At 40.7% G+C, this 22,459-nt stretch overlaps 1 protein-coding gene across 1 annotated transcript; it reads right to left on the bottom strand.

Annotated features, from left to right (window-relative positions):
• Positions 1–11,076: 11,076 nt before the first annotated feature.
• On the bottom strand, positions 11,077–12,660 carry gbp (glycogen synthase kinase binding protein). The gene has a single exon (XM_080746349.1). The coding sequence runs from the start codon at positions 12,553–12,555 to the stop codon at positions 11,998–12,000; it is 558 nt and encodes a 185-aa protein (XP_080602475.1). The 5' UTR covers positions 12,556–12,660; the 3' UTR covers positions 11,077–11,997.
• Between the last annotated feature and the right edge of the window lie 9,799 nt (positions 12,661–22,459).

Genomic DNA, 22,459 nt, shown 5'->3' with positions numbered 1-22,459 from the left:
TAAAGATAAAGTTACAAATATATCGTTCTCAATTGAAGTGGATGGGACTGGATGGTAGCTTCCAGTGTGGATATAACCATCCACTTTAAATGAGGAGTCCAGAGATGAAGGGGAGCTGCTTGCAGCAGATAGGGGATGCCTTGCTCAAAGACACACTGACGAACACGGTATGCCTACTGTATAACTACTCTAGGCCAGTTTACGATAGAACAAACACATTTTTGTGTATTCTGTATTAACACCCAATGTATTTATTTAACCACTACCCAACCACTACTTATCTTTTAGAACGGCCTTCTTGTCACCTGCTTATACTGACAAGATAGATTTTCGATCAGATTTTCACTCTGTATGTCATATTCCTACAGTCAAGTGGATTTTTACTGATATCTTATCAGCATCTTATTTCAAATATGTTGAAGACCTTTTATTCAAATTCCACATTTTTATGGGTGTCATCTACTCTTTCATAATTATGTTACATAAATCAACATTATTTGACAAAATGATTCAGTATTTTAAATGTATTGAATGATGAATTTCATGCCAAAATACTTTTAGGCAATTTTGTCAACTTTGTCATGCAGTAAATAGCATTACATTACCTCCATTCCTCGCATGAATCTTTGACTCTCTGATTAATTTGATTTATTTAAGACAATATAAATATAAAAATGACTAGGATATCTCACAAATATATTCAGAGATTGATTTTTACTGTCTCCTCATGATGTGAAGCTGGCAAGGCACATCAGGTCAAATTAAGACAATACATCACATTAGCAGTAATACTGTATATGAATTGACAAAACAATCATGAGAGAAGTCACTGGATGGTAGACTGATCACATCTTACTACATTAAGAACGGTGGTTACAACAGCTGTCTCCGCTGTGAAATGTACCTTTAACTTCACCTATTTAGCCACCCTCTGTCTTAATCTTGGAGATCACCTATTCAATGCTATTAATTCAAAAATGTAAAGTAACATTACTTACAGTAAATTGAGTTGCTGCTTCTAAAACACTCCCTGGGGCTCAAACATATTAAGCAGTATGTTCAACACAGACACACTTGAGACAAGATAGATGGGTGCAAATACACAAACACAAGTAAGTGCACTCACTCACACACACACATCATGCTGTTCAGATTTTCATTATGAAGTTAGGCCATTGTAGAATTTCTTTGATTGTTTTTATACTTAGTCTGCAGAGGTGAGATCATTGAGTCTATGTATAGACCCTGGTATCTTCATTTGTTGTCCTGTCGTTTTGTACTCTCGTAAAATTGTACATATGATATGGGATGTAACAAATAAAGAAACACTGAATAGCCGCACTGCTTTGGTGTCCTTATTTTGCTGTTTAAGATTAAGATTCCTACTATTTGTCACATACCTTGTTGAAGATTTGTTCTCCACATTTGACCCATCTCTTGGAGCGGTGAGCCGCAGCCATGCCGCTCTCAGGAAATCAGTAGTGGTGAACAGATTGATATGGAATAGAGTGCATGGCACGGAATCAATATACAACCACATATGAGGAATGTATAGTTTATGCGCTTAAGGCTGACTTGAAAAGACACCTATTCTCTCAAGCTTATGGCAAATCGTTTTTTTGTTTTAGTTTGTTGCGTTCAGAATGAAAGGTGCTATATAAATTCAAACTATAGCCATTATTATTATCCAGAATGGGTTGTGGGTGAGCAGGCATCTCAAATTGATTGACTGTGGAATCAAACCTGTGACCAATCCATTACAGGGTGATTTCTCTATCTCTACACCAACTTGCTTAAAATGTATTTTATTTTATATAGAATGTTTGATATTTAACACTGAAACAATGATTTTCTCCTTGAACGTTGTGTTTTGTTGTATTTTTAAAGGGGAAGTTTCAAAGGATCCATATAATGAATACAGGTAATTGAGGATGGAGGCTACTTGACCTACTTTACATTGTCGCTGTCTAGACAGATCTCCCCTGGCACCAACCCCTTCCCTTGCATAATGTTAAACTTATTGTCTTATTGTTGGAGTGTGTGAAGTGAAAACTATTTGTAAAGTGAAGTTGTGATAGTGTTCTATGTGACGTGTTGTCCTCAATCTTCAATTCATTTGCTCTTTATATCGTGGTTTTTAATATAGTTAGAAGTATAAATGGACATGATTAAAAAGTTAGAAATCTAGATCAATGTAATGTGCAGACGATTAAGCATTTCATATGATGCTTGATAAGTTGAAGTGAAGTGTGATGAGTTCTGTTGACACAGTACGATTAATTCATTGTAATTATTACCACATGTTGGCACAAGGACTTTGTAAACCCACACCTCATGCCAATCAAGTTAAGCGTAAACATGAGAAAGCCATGGTGCGAAACATGTTGATCGCTCCAATATGTTATAGGAGTAAATTATATTAATTAAACTAAAAAGTTGATCTATTGGTGTGTGCTGGATTACTTTGATCTTGAATGTTGTATTGTTCCTGGTCTAGTTGTCTAGCTGTGCACATGCAGGGAACAAATACATTCTCAAATATACTATCGTCCTGCCTGTATATACAGTATATATAAACAAACACACCAACATCATTGGACTTGGACTATAGAATGACCCTGTTCTCCCTGGTGTTCTGGGTTCTCTTTAGGGTGGAACAAAAACACTCTGTGTGGAAGAGTGGCACAGAGCCTCTGCCTGAAGACCAAAAGCCTACTATTCCCCCGAGCCAAGGGTATTCTTTCTTATTAGTCATAAGCCACTACAGGGCCGAATCAGACCTAGAACCAGAACTTTGCAGATCCAAGAACTTAAAAACCCTTGAAGTTTCGGGACTAAGTTCTGCTTAGGTTTCCATATAGCCAGACCCAGGGGGGTGTTGGGCTCTGGAAAGGTTCTGGTTCCACCTCGTAGTGGAAAGGGGGTCTAGTGGTTAAGGTCAACCAAAAAAAAGCAAGCAGAGTGCTTCTGAGGGTTCACAGGGTGACGATGACTCCAGTCCAGATGGTGATGAGGTGCTCAAAAAAAGTGGGGGCAAAAGGAGCATAATAAAGAGGGGTCCCATCGAGACAGGTTGGCTTTAAGCACACTCTTAAGCAGGATCAGAGTTAAACATTATTACCATAAAAGGCCACTCCTTGTGGTTAAGGTGTTTGACTTAGCATCCTTTCCCATACAGGAGGCCCTGGTTTGGATACCAGGGGTTTTGTGCCATGGCCTGGATCGAGATTCCCAGGATGAGTGTAAGAGGGTCTCAGAACTGCCTGAAGACCAAAAGCGAACCCTAATATCACCCTCTGCCTCAGGCTTGTGGTTAAGATGTTTGGGTTTAGCATCCCTTCGAACGCTGGAGACCCGGATTAAAATCCAAGACATTTTCTGAGCATCATTAATCATGAAATCATCCTGTGATAAAGATTAGCTGAGACATCTTGGGAGAGAGGGAAAGAACATAGACTTAATTTGTATTGATCAGACACCATTCTCTTGTCTACTTCATAACAGTTGTCATTATAGTTGTTTAAAGCCTTGTGTTGTTTCTATTGGCAGAGCTGGAGAACAGGTCCTTCTGAATTTCTGTTGTCCTGCTGAATGTCTGTTCTGCCTCAACTCGCCACTTAACTGAAGTAACCTTAAACTTGAGAAACTGCCAAAATGCAGTTATGTTGCTGGCTCAATAATAGCACATCCCAGCCACATTTAACAATGTCTATATGAGGTCAGTTAAAGATCTTGTTACGTACAGTACCTAACATGAGCACGAAAGACCCTGCTATTCTAATAGTTCTTCCTTCTTATTTTGGTTAAATAATTTCCAACATCATGTAGGTTACTGCATGTCTTTAAAAGTAAAGCAAGATAAAAGCATCAAATTGTTAGATTTAGGTTCATATGATCTAAGTTGTTGATGGTTGGGAAAGCATATTCAACTTGCTTCCATCACTGTATGTTCCCATTAGTCACTGAAACATTCCAATATTAAACAAATGTTATCAATAGAAAATAATACAAATCCAGACAGGTCGGAAAGGTGTCTTGTCTTAAAGGCGGTGGTGGTGTTTATGGTTTCAAAGAATGTATCACTCCCAACCTCATTCTTCCTTTTTGCATATTGCTTTTACCAGCTAACCACCAATAAAGACATTTTCCCCAGGTAAGGTAAATGGATGGCATTCTCGGGGGGACAAGCCATTTCTGGTGGTTGCCTTACAATTAGGTCAGGGTGGGAAAGGACAGATGTATCTGTGTTGAAAGGAAAGATACATGTTGTATTACTATTTATGCTTGGCCACATATTCAGAATTACACTGTCTTTTATTTACATTCTCGTTTTAGCAGCTCAGCTTCCATCAAGAACAATTTACAGTGACAACACTAGAAAGAGCTCCAATTTGGTACATCACTCACATTTACATTATTATAGTTGAGGAGGATGATAAATAAACAAGTTGGTTCAAAGTTCCTCAACAGAATCCAACACAGATGAGAGAGAAAAAAGGAATAACTCAAGACTGTAAAGGATTTGGCCCAATGTGACTAGGTCAGGTGCAGCATTCACCTGAATTCCCACACGTTGTATTACAAATAGATGAGAACCAGCAACCCAATCATCACGCACAGCACTTCCCTAAGCAAAAACATTAACAGACCTAGGAATGTGACACCACCGGCGGGAAGGACATCAAAAGCACCATCAATAAGGTTATTGTGGTGTTTAACATTCTCAATATACCACTGCATTGTCTGAAGGATGCCAAACAAAACAAGTTTTAATCTTATGTACCTGTACAAAAGACGTAACAATAGAGTACAACCTTGAACCTTGAACCTTAAGGAAGAACTGGAGCTCAAAACACATCAGTCAATACCAAAATACACTTCTCTCATCTATTTGTGAAACGATGATGCTGTCATGGATAACAACATAAACACACAACAAAACAAAGACTGCAAACATTCATTAACACTTGCCTCAAGAGAACACTAAACATCTGTTGGAAAAAATCACACCCAGTGAGAAGTGAGTGATGCTGTTTATGAGTTCATTTCTTTAAGCGTCCCGCGAAGCTTGGCTAATGTCGGATGGGGCGGGACATACTGTACACACAGATACGGGACATATGTACATACGTACACAGGACATACGTACATACAGAAAGATCCAGATATAGGAACGGTTAGCACTGCTCAAAAAACAACCCTGGATCTCTTTGACTTCCAAATTTGAAATAAAAGTGGAGTTGGATTGTACACCGACAGAAAACCTGTCACAAACAACCCTCAAGGTAAAAGGAAGAGTGGCAGCTTCAGGAACAGCTGGAGATGAGGTGTCCTCAGTCAGAAATATCTGGGAGTGGGCTCAACTGGGGTCTGGGGAGATCTCGGAAGTCCGCCAATAACCAAGTGAAGCACTCTCATCTCCTCTCCTATGTCTGGGAGTGGGTTCAACTGGGGAGATCTCAAAAGAAGAAGCGCTCTTCTCTTCTCTCCGTCTTCGCTTTATTGGAAAATAAATATGAATGAGTGGAATACACATTGCTTTTGAAAATTGTTACAGTGCACAATTATGAACTACAGTACAATCATTGGAGAGTATGTGATCATGAAGCTTGGAAAGGCAGAGGTTTTATCTTTTTACTCTCTCACTTCACTTTATTCAGGCAACAGTAACAGTGAAAAGTGTAGGGAAACATGTTACTTGACCCAACAATTTGTCGCCAAAGCATAAATGAGGCTTTATGTTCTCACTTCTACCTCTTCTTTCCCCGACTGTGCTGCTATATAGGCTAGTCTGCCGTGGGCATGTCCTGTGGGCATGTCCTGTCCCTGACTCTCTGTATTCCCCTCTGTCCTGTCCTGCATTTAAGCTGCTGGAGCACTCGGTTCCTACTCTGCCACCAAGCACAGACCTGCTCTGTTTTAAAAGCAGAAAGACTGCCCAAAGGACAATACACAGCACAAGAATCCGAGAAGAGTTAACCTTGCCTTACACCACAAAAAATATAAACAAAACATCTCTCAGTCTCAGTGATTTTCATACAAATAGCAGCTGTTTATCTTAGACACATTAATTACCCAGGTTGTCAATGTCAATAAAACAAAAATAAGATGCCGAATTGGTGAGATGCACAAAAAAGTAATATAAGAAGTCAAAGATGCAAAACAAATGTTGATTGTGGGGAAAATGTACCAATTCACTCATGTTTCATTGTGGCAAATCCTCTGAAAGTTTAAATAATTGCCACCATTAGGCTTTGTTCATCTCCTCCACTTTTCCAGTGTGTTCCAGGACGTCGACAGAGATAGAGCATAGAGGCCTGACTTACAGACATCAAAACAAAAAGCTGGAGAGGATGCAGGCCAGCCGCCCTGCCTGTAGCTCTGCTCTCTCTCATCTGTAGAACTGAAGGCATTTGGCCCTCAACCATCGTCTCAGAGGGCAGGGGTGCAAATCGTTAATCCCCAGACTTCAAACGGTGGCTCATTAAAACTCTTATTCGTCACACAAGGAAACATGAGCATTCCCAAAATGAAAGTGGAGCAGACAACCGAGCTCCCACAAGCAACATCCTATAGTCTATCATACTACTTGTATGGGATGTTTTCAGTGCTTGAGTGACACCATTGCACAAAATCTATGAGTAATCCAAAGATTTGTTTAGCAAACATCGGCCTCTTGGTTGCGCTATAACAGTGCTGTGACAAATTTGGGTAGATATTCTGCCCTGGGAGTGAGTGTACTGTGTGTGCACACTCTGGTGCACACGCTGGTCGGTCCAACAGTGCCAGAAGATTAACTCAGACGGGTGGACACAAGGACACACGGATGGATGGAAAGGGGGAACACTAGTTTCGGCTCTCTACCACGCTGAAGTTCACAACTGAGCTTGTAGATCTACTATTTTCATTACTGTTGTGGGACACTCTTTGATGTATGATGAAATAGGTCACTAATTTACAAAGAAAAATAAATCAGTTTCTGCTATGTACAGTGCCTGTTACCGCTTTACAGGCTTCAACAGGATCTACAAGTGAACATTTTGTGCTGGGTATTTTTCTTGAATGCACTATGTACTGAGCTAGAACCTTGTCTGAAATGGGTAATTTCCTGTGTTGACAGGACAGAGGAATTGAAGAAATGTGGGATGTGGGAAGAGAAAAGTGAGACGTGACCTCTTTTTCTCTCCACGTGTGCTGGCCCCGTCTCTAACCTTTGAACCCTTTTGGGAATACCGTGCTTCGACTTGGGACAATTAACTCCACCCTCCTGTCACATTGCTGAATGGAACTGTGCTAATGAAGCAGGATGGGAGTATAGTGGTGATATACCCCATACCCTAAACATCGCTACCCCTTTCAAAATTACACCCAGTAAATGTGATCCCTCTCTAGAGTGGTCATTATTTCTGAGGAACTGACATCTCAATATGAGCCTAATTCCTCCCTGACCCGTGAATGCTGTAGGCCTAGTCTTTTCCCAACATGCAACTGCAATGTACATGTTGATAATGGCCACTTCTGTCAGTAGGTGAACCGCATTATTGTGCAGTGTATAATAAGGGGATTACTGTGATCTTATTCTGATGGAAACTATTAAATTGTATCGGACAGAAACCTCAGAGAAGCTATTAGTTTGCATGTGTTTCTCTCAAAGACATGCTGCTAATTGTCTGCTGACAGCTTCATCAGATACCAGCCTCGCCTCCTAACATCACCTGCAATATTTAGCTAGCAGACAATGCCAGACATCCAAGGGTCATTTAACACTAAAGCTTAAAACTTAAACATAAAAAAGAAATCAAAATGTAAATATTTTATATAATGATATGTTCAAAATAAGTGGAAAATCAACTCGGCCAAACAAAAGACACATGCAGGATGGATGTGTGTCACTGTCAGTGCATCCTGGCCCGCAAAAAAGTGAGAGGAGGGGAGACCTTGCAGCAAGCATTCTGTGAGTGCTCATGGGGGCATTTAGTGGCTGAGTGTCTTTCTCAGGGACACTTTGACACATATCCTGGCTGGCAGGTGAACCAATGACTCACTCCAGTTTCCTTGTACGTCCCAGATAGTTTTTAAAGCTGTACTGTGGAAGCTGCTCAACTAGTGGTCAGTAGCGGTATTGCTTTTTTCTGCCGTTTTTCGCCGCCCGCGGCCGCCGCGACCACCTCCGCCTCGCCGATACGAATCCATAGAGCCGTCTCCCGTCATTTTTAGACCAGGATTGAGGGAGTAGCATGCAAGATTGCTTCACCAATGTAAACACAGTTGTGAGGGAAGCTATTTTCTGAAGAGACAGCAAGACTCGCTGTGATTGGCCGGTGGTGTATGATCGGCGCTGTGATTGGCCGGTAGTGTATCATGTGGGAGATGACATCATTTTGCCGGGAAATACAGCCCCTGTCATGGGTATGTAGAAAACATATAAAGAAAAGGCTTTTGGGGCTGAAATTAACGGAGTGGGTGTTCTAAAACTTTAGCGATTTAATAGTTAGGAACATTTTAAGATTTGTTTTATTAAAAAAGTTACATAGTATAACTTTAAGTTGATTCAAGTTCAAGTTAAGTTGATGTTACAATCATTGAAAACCAGTGTTGGGCAATATGTTAATAATATAAAATACAGTAGGCTAATATATTAAAAGTAACTCGTTAGGCCTACTGCACATCACTGTTGAAAATGGCCCTGGTACTGATGATGGGGGAATCTGCCCCAGAGACCAGAACTCTGGAGCACAGCCTGTCCTGATGTACTCATAAAGCCAGCTGAGCCCGCTTCTAGGACCCTTTCAGCTATTCTAGGCTACTTCACTTTTTGCATATTGCATTCCCCCCATATTGCTCCTAGCAGCTACATTTTTTTTTTACATTTGTATTTGTTAATGGGTGTTTTTCTTTTTCACTTAACACCCTTTAAATTTGGCAAGAGGTTGTATTAACTGTTCATGTCAGTCCACCTCCAGTCCACATTCAGACTGGCAAGTGACAATTAATCATCTGCTCTCCACCAGTCCTAATGATCACATAAGTCAATATAGTCATATTTTAAATTCTCTCCCTCTAATGCATAAATCGTGAGACAATATGTTGTGAGGATATTTAACCCAGTTTAGATAATAATGTGCTGCTATTCATCATACCTCAAATTATTGCATTCCTGCTTCCACCTAGTGGCCATGATGTTGAATTACAAGCAACCCTATGTCATTCACACGAGGTCAGCAGCATGCAAGAAATGAAAGTACCATATCTAGTTTTCACTCATCATGCCTGAATGTTTTGAAACATTCAACACGTGCGTACCTCACCTTTGTGTGAGTGAGACGCCATTTTTGAAGGGCTTACGTGCCTACCTATGTCATTAGAAGCCTTCCTTGGGTGAGTTTGGATAAGAGTGTAGGCCTGATATGAAGAGACCTGAGATATGTTGTATTACTTGTAAGGCCTATATGTAGTCACAAAGGAACATTTACAATGTATTTGTGTTGTTATTTTTCATGTATGAAACCAAGAAATACATTGATAAATTAGCCATATATCCACATTGTCCTTCCTTCCTGATTCAGGGTATAATATGAAAACAAAAACCACTGCCATTTTGCTTGTTTGTAGCCAAAGCCTTTTCGCTTTTTAAGGGTGATATATATAACCTATATATATATATATATATATATATATATATATATATATATATATATATAATTAATTCCAAAAAGCCTACGTGTCTTGATTACAGGTTGCACAGAATCAGAAAGCTCAATCTTATGTCTACTACTCCAAACAAACTGAAACTGATCTCGTTTTAACAGGAGGAAGAGCACAGGCAGTGAAGACAGTTGATAACAACTGGAATCCATGTTGCCGAATGAACTACAGCAGCCTACAGTATGTTGTGACACTATTTCCAGTGTATGTCAGACATGCCACAGGCCAACTGTCAGTCTAAAAAATGCATGTAGCCTTAAGTCGACATGTGTGCAAGTGGTGCTGCAGATTTGAGTGGCAGCAAAATATGAGGAACAATTAACAATTAACAATGAATGAACAAAATTAACATTTTGTTCATTCATCAAATTGCTTCACATTCATGTATTGCACAAACTGCTGAGCCTGATTAATCGACTTTCTCTTAACCACATGAACCCTACTTTGCTACATATTCTGAGAGGGGGGCGGGTATATCTACAATTACAAACTCACAACATTGTGAGTTGATGGACTTAGTAGTAGACTACGTACGAAGTACGGTCAATAGCCCACATATGGATAGGGTTGGGATACGTGTTTGAAATGATCACCTACTCAATGTTGGATTAATTTGATATAAGACAACCATGAATGCAATACATAGGCCTACTAATGTAAATTACACACAAAAACACTGGTCCATTCCAGTCTAGTCTAGTAGTATATGCATAGTAATACTAATATAGTATATCAATTCAAACGGTTCTCATCTTGAGATAAGTCAAACTTTGTGTAGTTTCACTTATAAGTGAAAGTGAGTTATCTATAAGTGAACTTAGAACACCAAGTTAAATGAAAAGATATTGTTCTTAACAGCTGTTGTGCATCTTGACTTGACTTCAAAGTAAAGTATACACTGTCTGTATTCCTCAGTTCCTGACTGTGGTCAGAATGGAATCTGCCTGTAGCCTATTCTCGCATCAACATGCCAAACACCACCCAGTCAACATGGAGAAAAATGCTGATGTCATATTAACTGTCAACTGGAATCCAGCTGTAAAAAAAATACTCCTTGCTTGCCAAGAGGAAACAAGGTATAAACGGTAGACAGAGGCAGGCTAAACAATATCTTGGACCTCGACATTACTGTAGCTCCTACTAGCTCGGTGTGAGACAACAGTGGCAAAACATGTTTTCCTCTACGGTGTCATGCTGTATTTATAGAATGATAATGAGCATGTGTCCTTAAAGACCACGTTGTCAAGTATCATATGCCCAGAGGAGGGGTACCATATTTCCTGAATTCTCTCTCACACACACACACACACACACACACACACACACACACACACACACACACACACACACACACACACAAAACTATTATCAAAGGTTTGAAAAAAAATGGGTTTATTAAGACACAAAAGGGCCCTGAAAATCAGGAACATTATAAAATACTCCGTTACGAAGCAGTCATGGTTATTTTCTTCTTTACAGTGAGAAACAAAGAAAACGATCAGAACTCCCCGTCGGAATTCATTCAGATTCAGAAGGTGTAGCACCACAAAGTAGTGTTGTCGTGTGATGGCGGACCTAGGCCCATTTCCCAAGCATTAAACAAACAATAAACAAATGGTATGCATTAGCCTACATACACATTGCCAAACCCGGTGAAAGATAATTCCATTCCTCCCCAAAACAAACGCCCTCCCCCACAGGTCCGATGATGTTGTGTGTGAATGTGTGTCTTCTGTTTTCAAGAATCCAAAGCTGCCGTCGACAGTGTCATTGTATAGTTCTTTGGTCGTTTAAAAAATAAACCACCAACAAAAAACTGGGGCAGACGTTGTTTAAAGCAATGTCTCTTCCCTAACCCTTTCACAGTTGGCAATGTAAACAAAGCTAAACGCTTTGAGGGGGTAGGAAATGGGGGGCTAGCTTTCTATTTGAATTGACTAAACGGTCATCGACAGAATGAGTAACCTGACCCCCACCACACAGACGACGACAACAACAAACGAACGAGATGTTCAAACATAAACAATATGGCCAACAACGGAGCCGGGTGGGTGGCTACTCGCCAGCTAAAATCCAATGCTAACCTGGCTGCCGTCTGACAGTCGGCATTCGGCAAGACTGATCCATTTAATAAAACATAGCTACCAAACCAATGACATTTAATTTGTTATGCTATACATTTTGTTTTAAAAAAGAAAAAAAAGGAGGAAAAAAAGTCCCACTTTGTTTTGTCCAAAAACGATATCTTGGCAAGAGAGACATGACAGACTAGTCCATCACGGACATCATTCATCAGCACGGCTGCACATTGTCTGCGGCATTATTTGAAAAATCCCCACAGTCTGCGGCAGAGAACTGCAGCCTCCTGACGGCCTCTTTTATAAGGTTCCCCGACATAATTAAATCCTGAAGTAGTCGGTGCGGATCGTCCTCGTCGACGTTGATCCCCCTTTTCTTGTTCCACGGTTTGATATGGTGCTCCCACGATGACGTCTCCTGGTCGCCGTGGCCGGAGCCCACCGGCATCGGCATGTTGTACGGGCTGGCCCGGCTGCTCCGTCCGCGTCCGCCGGTGGTTCTGAGCCGCATGCAGCAACCGTTGTTCCGTTTGTTCTGCAGCAGCGACGGCGCTCCATTGTTGACGCTGGTCTGTTTGTTGACGTTAGTGTTGCTGCTACCGTTGCTGCTGCCGCTGCTGGCGATGAGACACGACATGGTCTTCTGTGTGGCAGCGCTATTGTTGTGGAGCTGCAGCGCCTCGCCGATCTTAGTGACCAAAGCGTCCACTTCTTTGGAATCCACGGTGACGGACTGCTCCAGGAAGATGTAGTTCTCTTTTCGACAAGGCATTTTCGAAGATTTTTCTATCGACTGTTGACGTTTTTCTCGTCGATGTATGAATGAGAGCGTCGTGCCGTGCCGCTCCTTGCTCACCACCACGCTGCTCGGCAGTCAGCAAAGCTCCTACCGTTGATTTGTAAACAATGGATGACGCGTAACGGACTGTACCACATCAGCCGGGGGAGGGATTTAGCCCTGGAACGTGACGGTCGTATTTCACGACCGTCATGGATCGACTTCTGCCTGGTGTAAAGCAGTTTGCCAATTTGCCAAGTACGTCTACACAAACGACCAGGTTTAAAAAACAAAGTGCTGACTGAAGTCTCAAGGATGTCGCAATATGGCACGCTGAATCAGAATTATCCGTATCTTCTGTATTGTTTAATAAGAACCATTTTAATACGATCGGTCGCCATATTTTAAAAAAAGTTGTAATGTATCTGAGTGCAGTACACCTCCCAACCAATGTGAAAAATCCGAGAAAATGGCCGCCAATCGGATTAAAAGGCTTTTTTTTTTTTTATAATACAGATGATACGTGTAATTCTGCTTCAGCGTACCATATTCTGACATCCATGAGCCTTCAAGGACGTTATTCTTGAAATCTTAACGTTTCTGTAGACGTACGTGAAAAATTGGCTAAACTGCTCAACGCCAAGTTGAGGTTGATCCATGACGGCCAAGATACGACCGTCATGTTTCAGGGCTAGGGAGGGAGTAGCCTATAATTTAAAGTGTGTCGTAAAATAATACGCCGGCTACAACCCATCAATTAAGCATAGTCGATTCTAAGTTAAGCAAGCATTTTTTTTAATATATAGGGTTTTGCAAGTGGAATTTTGTTCATATCTAGATTCAGAGTGTTCCCCTGATCAGACGCCATCTTGGAATATTCCACCCAACCAACGGGACATTACATAACTCACAACTGTCTGCTGCTGTCTGTCTAGGGCAAAAATAAACAATAGCCTATAACATATAGGCCTACACATTTGCGTATTTTTACATTAGTATTGAACTGCTTTAATAAACTCACATTTCAAGGTAGTAATTCATTCCATACCACCACAGAAAACCGGTATCAATGCATTTCCCTGCATTGATTGATTGATTGATTGATTGATTGATTGATTTTTACTAGCAGTTTGCAATAGAAAATACATGACAGCTACAATTCGGACAAGGTCCACTAATATGTTTTAAACCCAAGAAAGCACTATATGGCTTGTTTACATTTGGGTCCTTTCTTACTCAATTCTGTATTTAAACTAAAACTAACATTTAAGATTGATCACAGTGCCCATAATGATGCAGCGTTCTTGTAGACAAGAACAAATCGTACTATGTACATACTATGCAAGAAAGAGGTGCAGTAAGTGGTGACAGTAGCTTTTATTAAAGAAGTAGACGAATGACATCAGCAGCAGTACACTCTGTTCCAAAAGCCATATTGATTTGTCAATGTTATGCACCCATCAAAATTGTATATATAGTAGCCTACACGCAGCCCCCATCCACACAGGCACACACACAGTCAGTCACACCACGTACACACATTATTACATAACCATATCATTTCATATCAAATGTATTTAGGTTAAATGATAACAACAAACTAAACATGTTTGAGCTGGACCCACCCGGGCAATAGAATCGCAGCATCTATTCTGTGACAATAGGGGGAGGGGGGACATGTCTGTGGTGGAACATGGTGTACATTTCTGATTTCTTTACTAAACCTGAATGCTCATGCTCAACTCAAAGAGCGCCCTCGTGTCCAAATAAGGAGCTACTATCATATAGACACGTGGTGTTGAGCCAATCAGAAGACGGCATGAGCTGAAAACGTGTTCCAACTGCAGGAACACTCTGTAGCCTATGTATCACAGTGAAATAAGGACACCAGCTTTCAGCCATGTGCATTCCTCTATCCGTTTTGGGTGTCTTTTGTGTGTTGTCCCCTGTATTTCCTAGTGAATTCAGAGTCGCAGCTGTAAAAACCCGGGGTCTGTCTGTCTGTCGCATTCACGAGGAAGTGAGCAAACCTGGAAACTAGGTCACACTTCCTCATGCTTTTCCTGCATAATATGACTCACCATTGTAAATATCTGTCACTGTTCAACAACAGTTCCTGTTTATCTGCCGCTAACTGTCAATATTCCTTTCATCAGATTGACCAATCTCCCCTGAAAGAGAGCATGAGATGTAGACGAGCGAGGTTAAGAGGAAACATGAGGGGAAGGGAAACTGTGTTGCAAATACAGTCTATTCTATTCAGCTGCTGTGGAGTCAACTTTGGCAAGAATTGGCAGGCTGCCAGCAGCAGGGGTTCAGCGAGTTTGTTGCCTCCATTCAAAGACTGGGGGGCCATGCATAGGCCATTTATATACAGCCCCCCTTCTGTCTCTTGTACACAGGCACACCCACCCACCCACTCTCCAGCAGGAATGTGAGGAGGCTGCATTTAGTAAAAACAACATTGGATCATGTGCATTGTACGGATGATTGGATTGTGTAATAATTCATGAACACATGCCCAAACACACCATCAACTGAGTATTTCCTCTAGCCTACCCTGTGTTCTTGAATCTAAACTACCACATTAAACTATCACAAAGAACAGATTCTCCATTAACTCAATAATAGGTAACCCAATACCATAGACACTTTCCCACAAACTATGATAATCTGTCAGTAATGTGGCCCAAAACTGTATTTGTATTGTATTTAATCACAAATTGATCTAATTAATCTATAATCCCCAATAAGCTATTCTATCATTCACACAAAGCTATTGGAGCTAAATAATGTTGGTGGTACATATCGTCTCTCCCATATGTTCTCTCCCGCACATGCTCATACATACTATACAGCATGTGAGAAAACATTGTTGTGTACACATGCTGGTAGCCAATCATATCGTTTTCTCCGTTCGACCAATCCCCGGGCTCTTTGGCCATGTGAGATAGATAAAGATGACTCTGATGTTTCTAACAACCTCTGGGGAACGGTGACGTGAGTGTTTAGTGTTCAACACATGGCAATGGCTACCAATGCAGGCTCCCTGTCCTGTAAGGGGAGCTTGTAAAACACACACACACACACACACACACACACACACACACACACACACACACACACACACACACTTGTATATACAGTATGAAGTATAGGGCCAGTGAATGTCATTGACATTGCTGATAATGTCTGATGTTACTTCAAATACAGCGAAATAGGCTACTCGTCCATGTTTTAACGTGCTCAGCAGCTTTGAATAACTAACTGTTACAGTAAAAAGGTCAAGGTGATTTGTAAAACTTGCAAGGGTATGTTTTGACAAGTCTCAACAGAGAATTGTGTCCTTTGTCTTTCCGAACTGTTCATTGGTCAATTGGTGTCTGTTTGTACATATTGATTGATTGAGGACTTCATTAGAAGTTTGCATAGGAAACGGTACAGTTTCATGACAGTACAGTTCACTGGTCAACTAAAAAGATAAACACAGCAAGAAAGCCTCCAAGCTTGTTTCAAATAACATTGAATTACAGACAAATAAAACACAGTACTACTGTATGCAGAAAATATCATCAAAGAAACAATCATAAATCAAAAGTATTAAATAAATGGTTTTTACAGTAGGGGCGGCATAGCTCAGGGGTAGAGAAACCGTTATTAGAGCACGAAGGGTTACCGAAGGGTTCCCAGTTCGAATCCGGGCTCCCCCTGAGTTAATGTAGAAGGGTCCTTGGGCAAGACTCTGAACCCCACATTGCTCCCGGTGAGCTGGTTGGTGCCTTGCATGGTTTCCTCCGTCACCGGTGTATGAATGTGTGCGTGAATGGGTGAATGTAATGCACATGGAAGGAGAAAAACGCCCGCACACTGTTCATATGCTCCAAAAACTTACTTTTATTATAGGCAACTGGCTGCAACGTTTCGACTTTACGTCTTCATCAGGCAAAAAGCTTTTCAGGCAAGAACTTTTGCCTGATGAAGACGTAAAGTCGAAACGTTGCAGCCAGTTGCCTATAATAAAAGTAAGTTTTTGGAGCATATGAACAGTGTGCGGGCGTTTTTCTCCTTCCATTATCTGATACCTTGATGTCCAGCACCTGGCCTGAATATAGGCTTGAGATGTGCACACAATCTTGTCTATGAATTTAATGCACAATCTCTGTAAAGCGCTTTGGATCAAAAGCGCTATATAAATGCACCATTTACCATTTACAGTAGAGAGGTCAAGGGAAGGTAAGGATAGGCTTTGTCTTTTTGTACCAGTTTTCAGTATGGCATGCAGGGTCACATTGGCCAAGCTTTGCGGGACGCTTACTGAAAATGAACGAAATAATAAATAGCACAACAGTCTCTCCAGCTCCTTAGTTAACAGAAAATACATTTTCTGTTTGCGATACATTCATCCAATTAGGAGGGAGAACTCATACAGGACAAAGGATAAACAAGTGAAACAAATATGAAAAAAAAAAAGTATATATATATATATATATATATATATATTAGGGTTGCAACATATCGAACCGAAAATCGAATCGAACCGAGAAATATCGAACCGAATGACCCTGTATCGATGTATCGAACAATACAATACAATACCACTCCACATCCACATTCCCCCTGGAACCCCCTCAAGGACCCCTATGGGTCCGCAGAGCCCACTTAGAGAACCACTACCCGATACCCGATAGGTTGGGTACCGTATTGTTCAAAGTTAAAACAAAATAATATATAGTTATAAAAATACATTTATAAATCAAGGACATTTCTGTTTATTTTTTGTATCGAAAAAGTATCGAACCGTGACACCAAAATATCGAACCGAACCGAAACGAGAATTTTGTGTATCGTTGCACCCCTAATATATATATATATATATATATATATATATATATATATATATATATATATATATATAGAACAAATACATGAGCAGAGAACACCTGGAACACTATAAAACTGAAGCTTATAAAAGGCCTCGCTCTGCTGATTCGATGCAATTTGTGACCCTGCTGCTTTAGTTGGAGCAGCTCCACTGCTGCAACAGAGGCTTGCTTACGGTATAATGATACACCATTACTTGACAGGAAATGGCTATTCACTGTCAAGAATGCTCGCCTGGGCTTTGAACCAGTGAACTTTGAACCAGTGACCTTCTGATTGCATTGGCATGTCTTCTGTTTGCATTCCCCTTGCAAAATGAACTCTATTGTAAACAAGGCAACCTGGTGTTCATAGTTGAGCCACACACCCTCTCTAGAGCACATAATAACACTTATTTTATATTACTCCTATAGATTGTGTTGAATACTGCAAATCAGTACATATTATCTCTGTGGTCACGTGATCCACGTGATATGACTTGACTATGATTTTTCAGATTCCATTCCGATTGGCTATAGGTTTTGCTCAAAATGCCACACATCATGAACAAATCGTGGTCCTTTTGCCATGTAAATGGTAGCTTTATGCCTACTTCACTTTTGGCCTTTAACTATTGAAACATAGGTTGTACAAACAAAATATTATTTTACCCTGGATTCTCTCATCACTACGCAAATTTCACAGGCCTTGAGTTGGCAACCCGGCCTGGCAGAGAACTGTGCTCAGTGCAACATAATGTATGAAAAGAATTTGGGGTGATTTTTTAAAGTTGGATTTTTGTAGTGATTCACATTTTATTTTGAGTGAACAAGAGGTTCTGGTCTGGGCATGGTTACAGGTTACAGAGTACAGGAACATACAAAGGTACAATTCGTTTGGGTAAAATATAAACATACATCTCTAATTATATATACAAATGTTTGTCTCTTGAGCTACAAAATGAATTGTTCACCCTTGTCTTTCTGTAGCCATAAATAGAACATAGATGATTAACTGTGGGCCTACAGTAATTGGGCTTTTCTGAAGGCTACAGTTTGTGATAGCATTTCTGCTTCCTTTGAATTGCTAGTCATTCAAAGATAAGCATCACTTTTACTGAAGTTGTTAGGGATATTTACAAGATACAGTTACACCATTATTTTTAAAACTATTGATCCCACCTCTCAATAGCAGGACATGTTCAGAACATAGAAATAACAGGGTCCACACTCCCAAATAATCTACTCTGTTATTTCCATGTCCAACTTTCTCCCGTTGCTTATGGACTAGATTGATATTCCTGTGCATTTGTTGTATTGTTGAAATATTATCTTGCTTATTATATTGATGTATTACCTGCTTGTTGTAAATCACTTTGGATTAAAAGTGTCTGCTAAATGTCTAAACTGTAAACTAGTGTAAACTGTATTATAGACTTGTTGAGTTTCTATTCAGCAAGGTGTCCTAGAAGTTTACTGTCTTACAGTATGAGTCCTATACTGCTTTCTGAGTTATAGGCAGCAGCCAGGAGCAATATTTGAATGACAAATAGTCCCTAGATTGGAGCCTCGTCCTTATATAACACCAAGGCCAAGTAGTACAAGTACCACTCCCATTCACCTATAAACAGCTGCAATATAAGAATAATTCGGACATAGATGTATATGTATCAGTCAAATTGAGTGGATAATTTATGTTAATTCATGTATTTGCCAGTGGAGCTTTGTTATACATTCTGTATGTATAGTTTGGCACTGGAAGTCAGTGTAGTTTACAGTTACAGTTTAAACATAAATGGCATGAAGCCTTGTCAATAAACGACAGGATAAGTAGAATTTTAAAAATTAAACAATTTTGTTCTTCAAAGTAACTCTCTCCCATAGGTGATATGGTAAACATCAAACCTAGCTCTCGGAACAACATGCTATAACATTCTTAGCAAACAGTATCTAAATAACACACACACACGCACCCACGCACACACACGCACACACACGTCCCTAACTTATTCAGTCCTCGGAAACTGGCGAACCGGCTTTTCTTTTAATTTACTTAGTGCACTGATGGTGGGGCCACTAAGCAGCGAGCCGCCAAAACAAATGGACATAACTTTCTGCTCTTTTGGTGAACTAGGCATGCATGCTGGTATAGGATTTAATTTTGCCATGAAATATACCGGTAGTTACATTTTGCCAAGGAGGTTATGTTTTCATGATCATCATTGCCTGATTGTGAAGAAAACGAATTGTGTGGATTCTCACCAACTTTCATTTCTAGAATCAGTATAAATATCGTTTTTATTGGCAGGGATGTTTGCACACACACCTGAGACACAACAACACACAACACAGCAAGTAGGCCTATTAAGATAAGCATATTTTATCATATCGCAATAATTGAACTTATATTATGTGTGTAATAATATTACTCACTTATGTATTATTTTCAAACAAGGTTACAGAGATAAGGACAAGTAAAATAAACATGTGAAGATTGTGGAATCCAAGGATGAGATGTTCAGCGTACATTTCCAGGCAGGGGAATCATGCTTGTCACAGATAAGGAAGGAAAATGGCTACAACATAGACATAAACACACACACATGCAGTCACACTGTGCATGCATCTGGACATGCACACACTGAGCGTGACCACACAAACACCCACAGCAACAGTTACATAACATACTCAGTGGTGTAAAGTAACTAAGTACATTTACTTAAGTACTGTACTTAAGTACACTTAAGTATTTGTACTTTACTTGAGTATTTCCAATTTCCAATACTTTTACTTCTACTCTACTACATCTCGGATCCAAATATTGTACTTTTACTCCACTACAATTATTTGAAAACTTTAGTTACTAGTTAATTTACAGACATGAATTAGAATATTATAAAACATACATAAACCACTTTAGCCCTATTTCATAGTCATACCTAGGCTGATCTACAAGCTCACAACGTGTCGCAATGCAACACGTTGTGAGCTTGTAGATCTGCTATTTTCAAACATTTCATACTTTTACTTTTGGTACTTCAAATACATTTTGATGCCAATACTTGAATACTTTTACTCAAGTACATTTTGAATTCTGGACTTTACATGAGTATTTCTATATTACAGTATTGATACTTTTTCTTAAGTAAAACATCTGAGTACTTTTTCCACCACTGGGCAACAGTAACACATACTTTATGTATGCTCATCCCGAAAACCTGCATAGATACGCATAATATCCACGTGTACACTCAGACATGGCTGATCTGTCAATTGTCACAGACACTGAACCAGACTTTATTCCAAGCCCACCTGCTGTCTTCATCATTATCAAATCACAGTAGGCCTCTGTCAAGTAACCCGGGAGATAATCCACACAAAGCCCTCCCTAGACAAAAGTGTGTGTGTGTGTGTGTGTGTGTGTGTGTGTGTGTGTGTGTGTGTGTGTGTGTGTGTGTGTGTGTGTGTGTGTGTGAGTGTGTGTGTGTGTGTGTGTGTGTGTGTGTGTGTGTGTGTGTGTGTGTGTGTGTGCGCGCGTGCGTGCGTGCGTGCGTGTGTGTGTGTGTGTGTGTGTGTGCATTTGTTGCCCTGTATCCTCTTAAAGTACAGAGGATTAATTTGTTTTGCTTGCCGATATTAAGCTAATGCTCCAAATTCTGGTCAATCAGTTAGGCCACGCACATTCATAAACCACACACACACACACACACGCATGCACGCACACGCACGCACGCACGCACGCACGCACGCACGCACGCACGCACGCACGCACGCACGCACACACACACACACACACACACACACACACACACACACACACACACACACACACACACACACACACACACACACACACACACACACACACACACACACACACACACACACACACACAGAAAACAAATTCCCTGTGATGAAAAGCGCCTCGGGGTTCGTTCACATAACGTCCAGCCAAGGCTTCCTGTGGATCAGCTGTTTACTGTTGTTGTTCTCCTTGTTTTGTTCAGTAACACACTTGGGGGTTATAACAAACCACTGACTTGTAAAGTAACACTGGAGTGAGTGTAAATGATCTCTATGGCTCACATGAAGACTTTCATTCCAAAATGGAAAATATACACATTTGGGAAAGAATGACTTTGCAGCTGTGTGGAAGAATGGCCTGAGGTTATTCTTCAAGTCAAGTCAAGTTCACTTGATTCCTGAAGTATTGCTCACATATGAGGAGTGTCATAAAGTACTGTACATAGAACACAAACATGAAGATGAATTGGATTCTGAACATAATTATAATATGCATCCCACGTGTGTACACAGAGCATTTTTATATTGTGTGTGTGGGTGCGTGCGTGTATATTGTCTGTATTTCCATTCCCACCCTGCCTTATCATTCAGATTTACGATTTACGGTAACTACTGTTTGCGTTAAGGTTGTTGTCAACATACTAGCTCCCTGCAGATAACGTTATCTGCAGTAATCAGAATTGGAATCAATCAAGGCAGTCCACTGAGATATAATCTCTCTTTCTGAAGTTTGAGATCTGCTCTCTAGCCACTGCTGCCTCCTTGTTTCTCGGCATGTTGTCCTTGTAGTAGCAGCAGCACTGGACTGGTAGCTGCATGCTGACCCTGCAGCTCTCACAGAGGCCAAAGTGCTGTTTGTTCACGTTTGGGTTTTGGGTATGGGGCCACACACATGTTGCAGTCAGTTACCATTTCTAGGAATCCTCCCTCCTCCCCTGCTCCCCCCCTACACACACTTTTCTGCTCCCCCATTCCCAACCGCCAGTCTCCCTCTCTCGCCACACTACTGTCTACTTTATTCTGACTGGCCCTTCGCTCCTCCCTCCCTCCCGCCCTTTTCCCTCAGTTCACCTCCTCCCCCTGCCAACCCCTTTCTTCCCTGCCTCACGTAGTAGTGAGTGACTACTAGTGAGTTGTTACTGTTGTTGAGACTACACACTACACAGGCAACACGTGCAGGTGGGAAAACCGGGGATAAGGGGGATAGGCACAGAGATAACGGCAGTGTGTGTGTG

The sequence above is a fragment of the Nannobrachium achirus genome, assembly GCF_963921795.1.
Source record: "Nannobrachium achirus genome assembly, chromosome: 2".
In the NCBI taxonomy this organism is placed as follows: domain Eukaryota; kingdom Metazoa; phylum Chordata; class Actinopteri; order Myctophiformes; family Myctophidae; genus Nannobrachium; species Nannobrachium achirus.
Note: the sequence above shows the minus strand (reverse complement) of the source record. Positions and strands in the feature narration are given on the sequence as shown.

Coding starts and splice junctions, on each gene's coding strand:
- gbp (XM_080746349.1), bottom strand. CDS start 12,555: ATGCCTTGTCGAAAAGAGAACTACATCTTCCTGGAGCAGTCCGTCACC.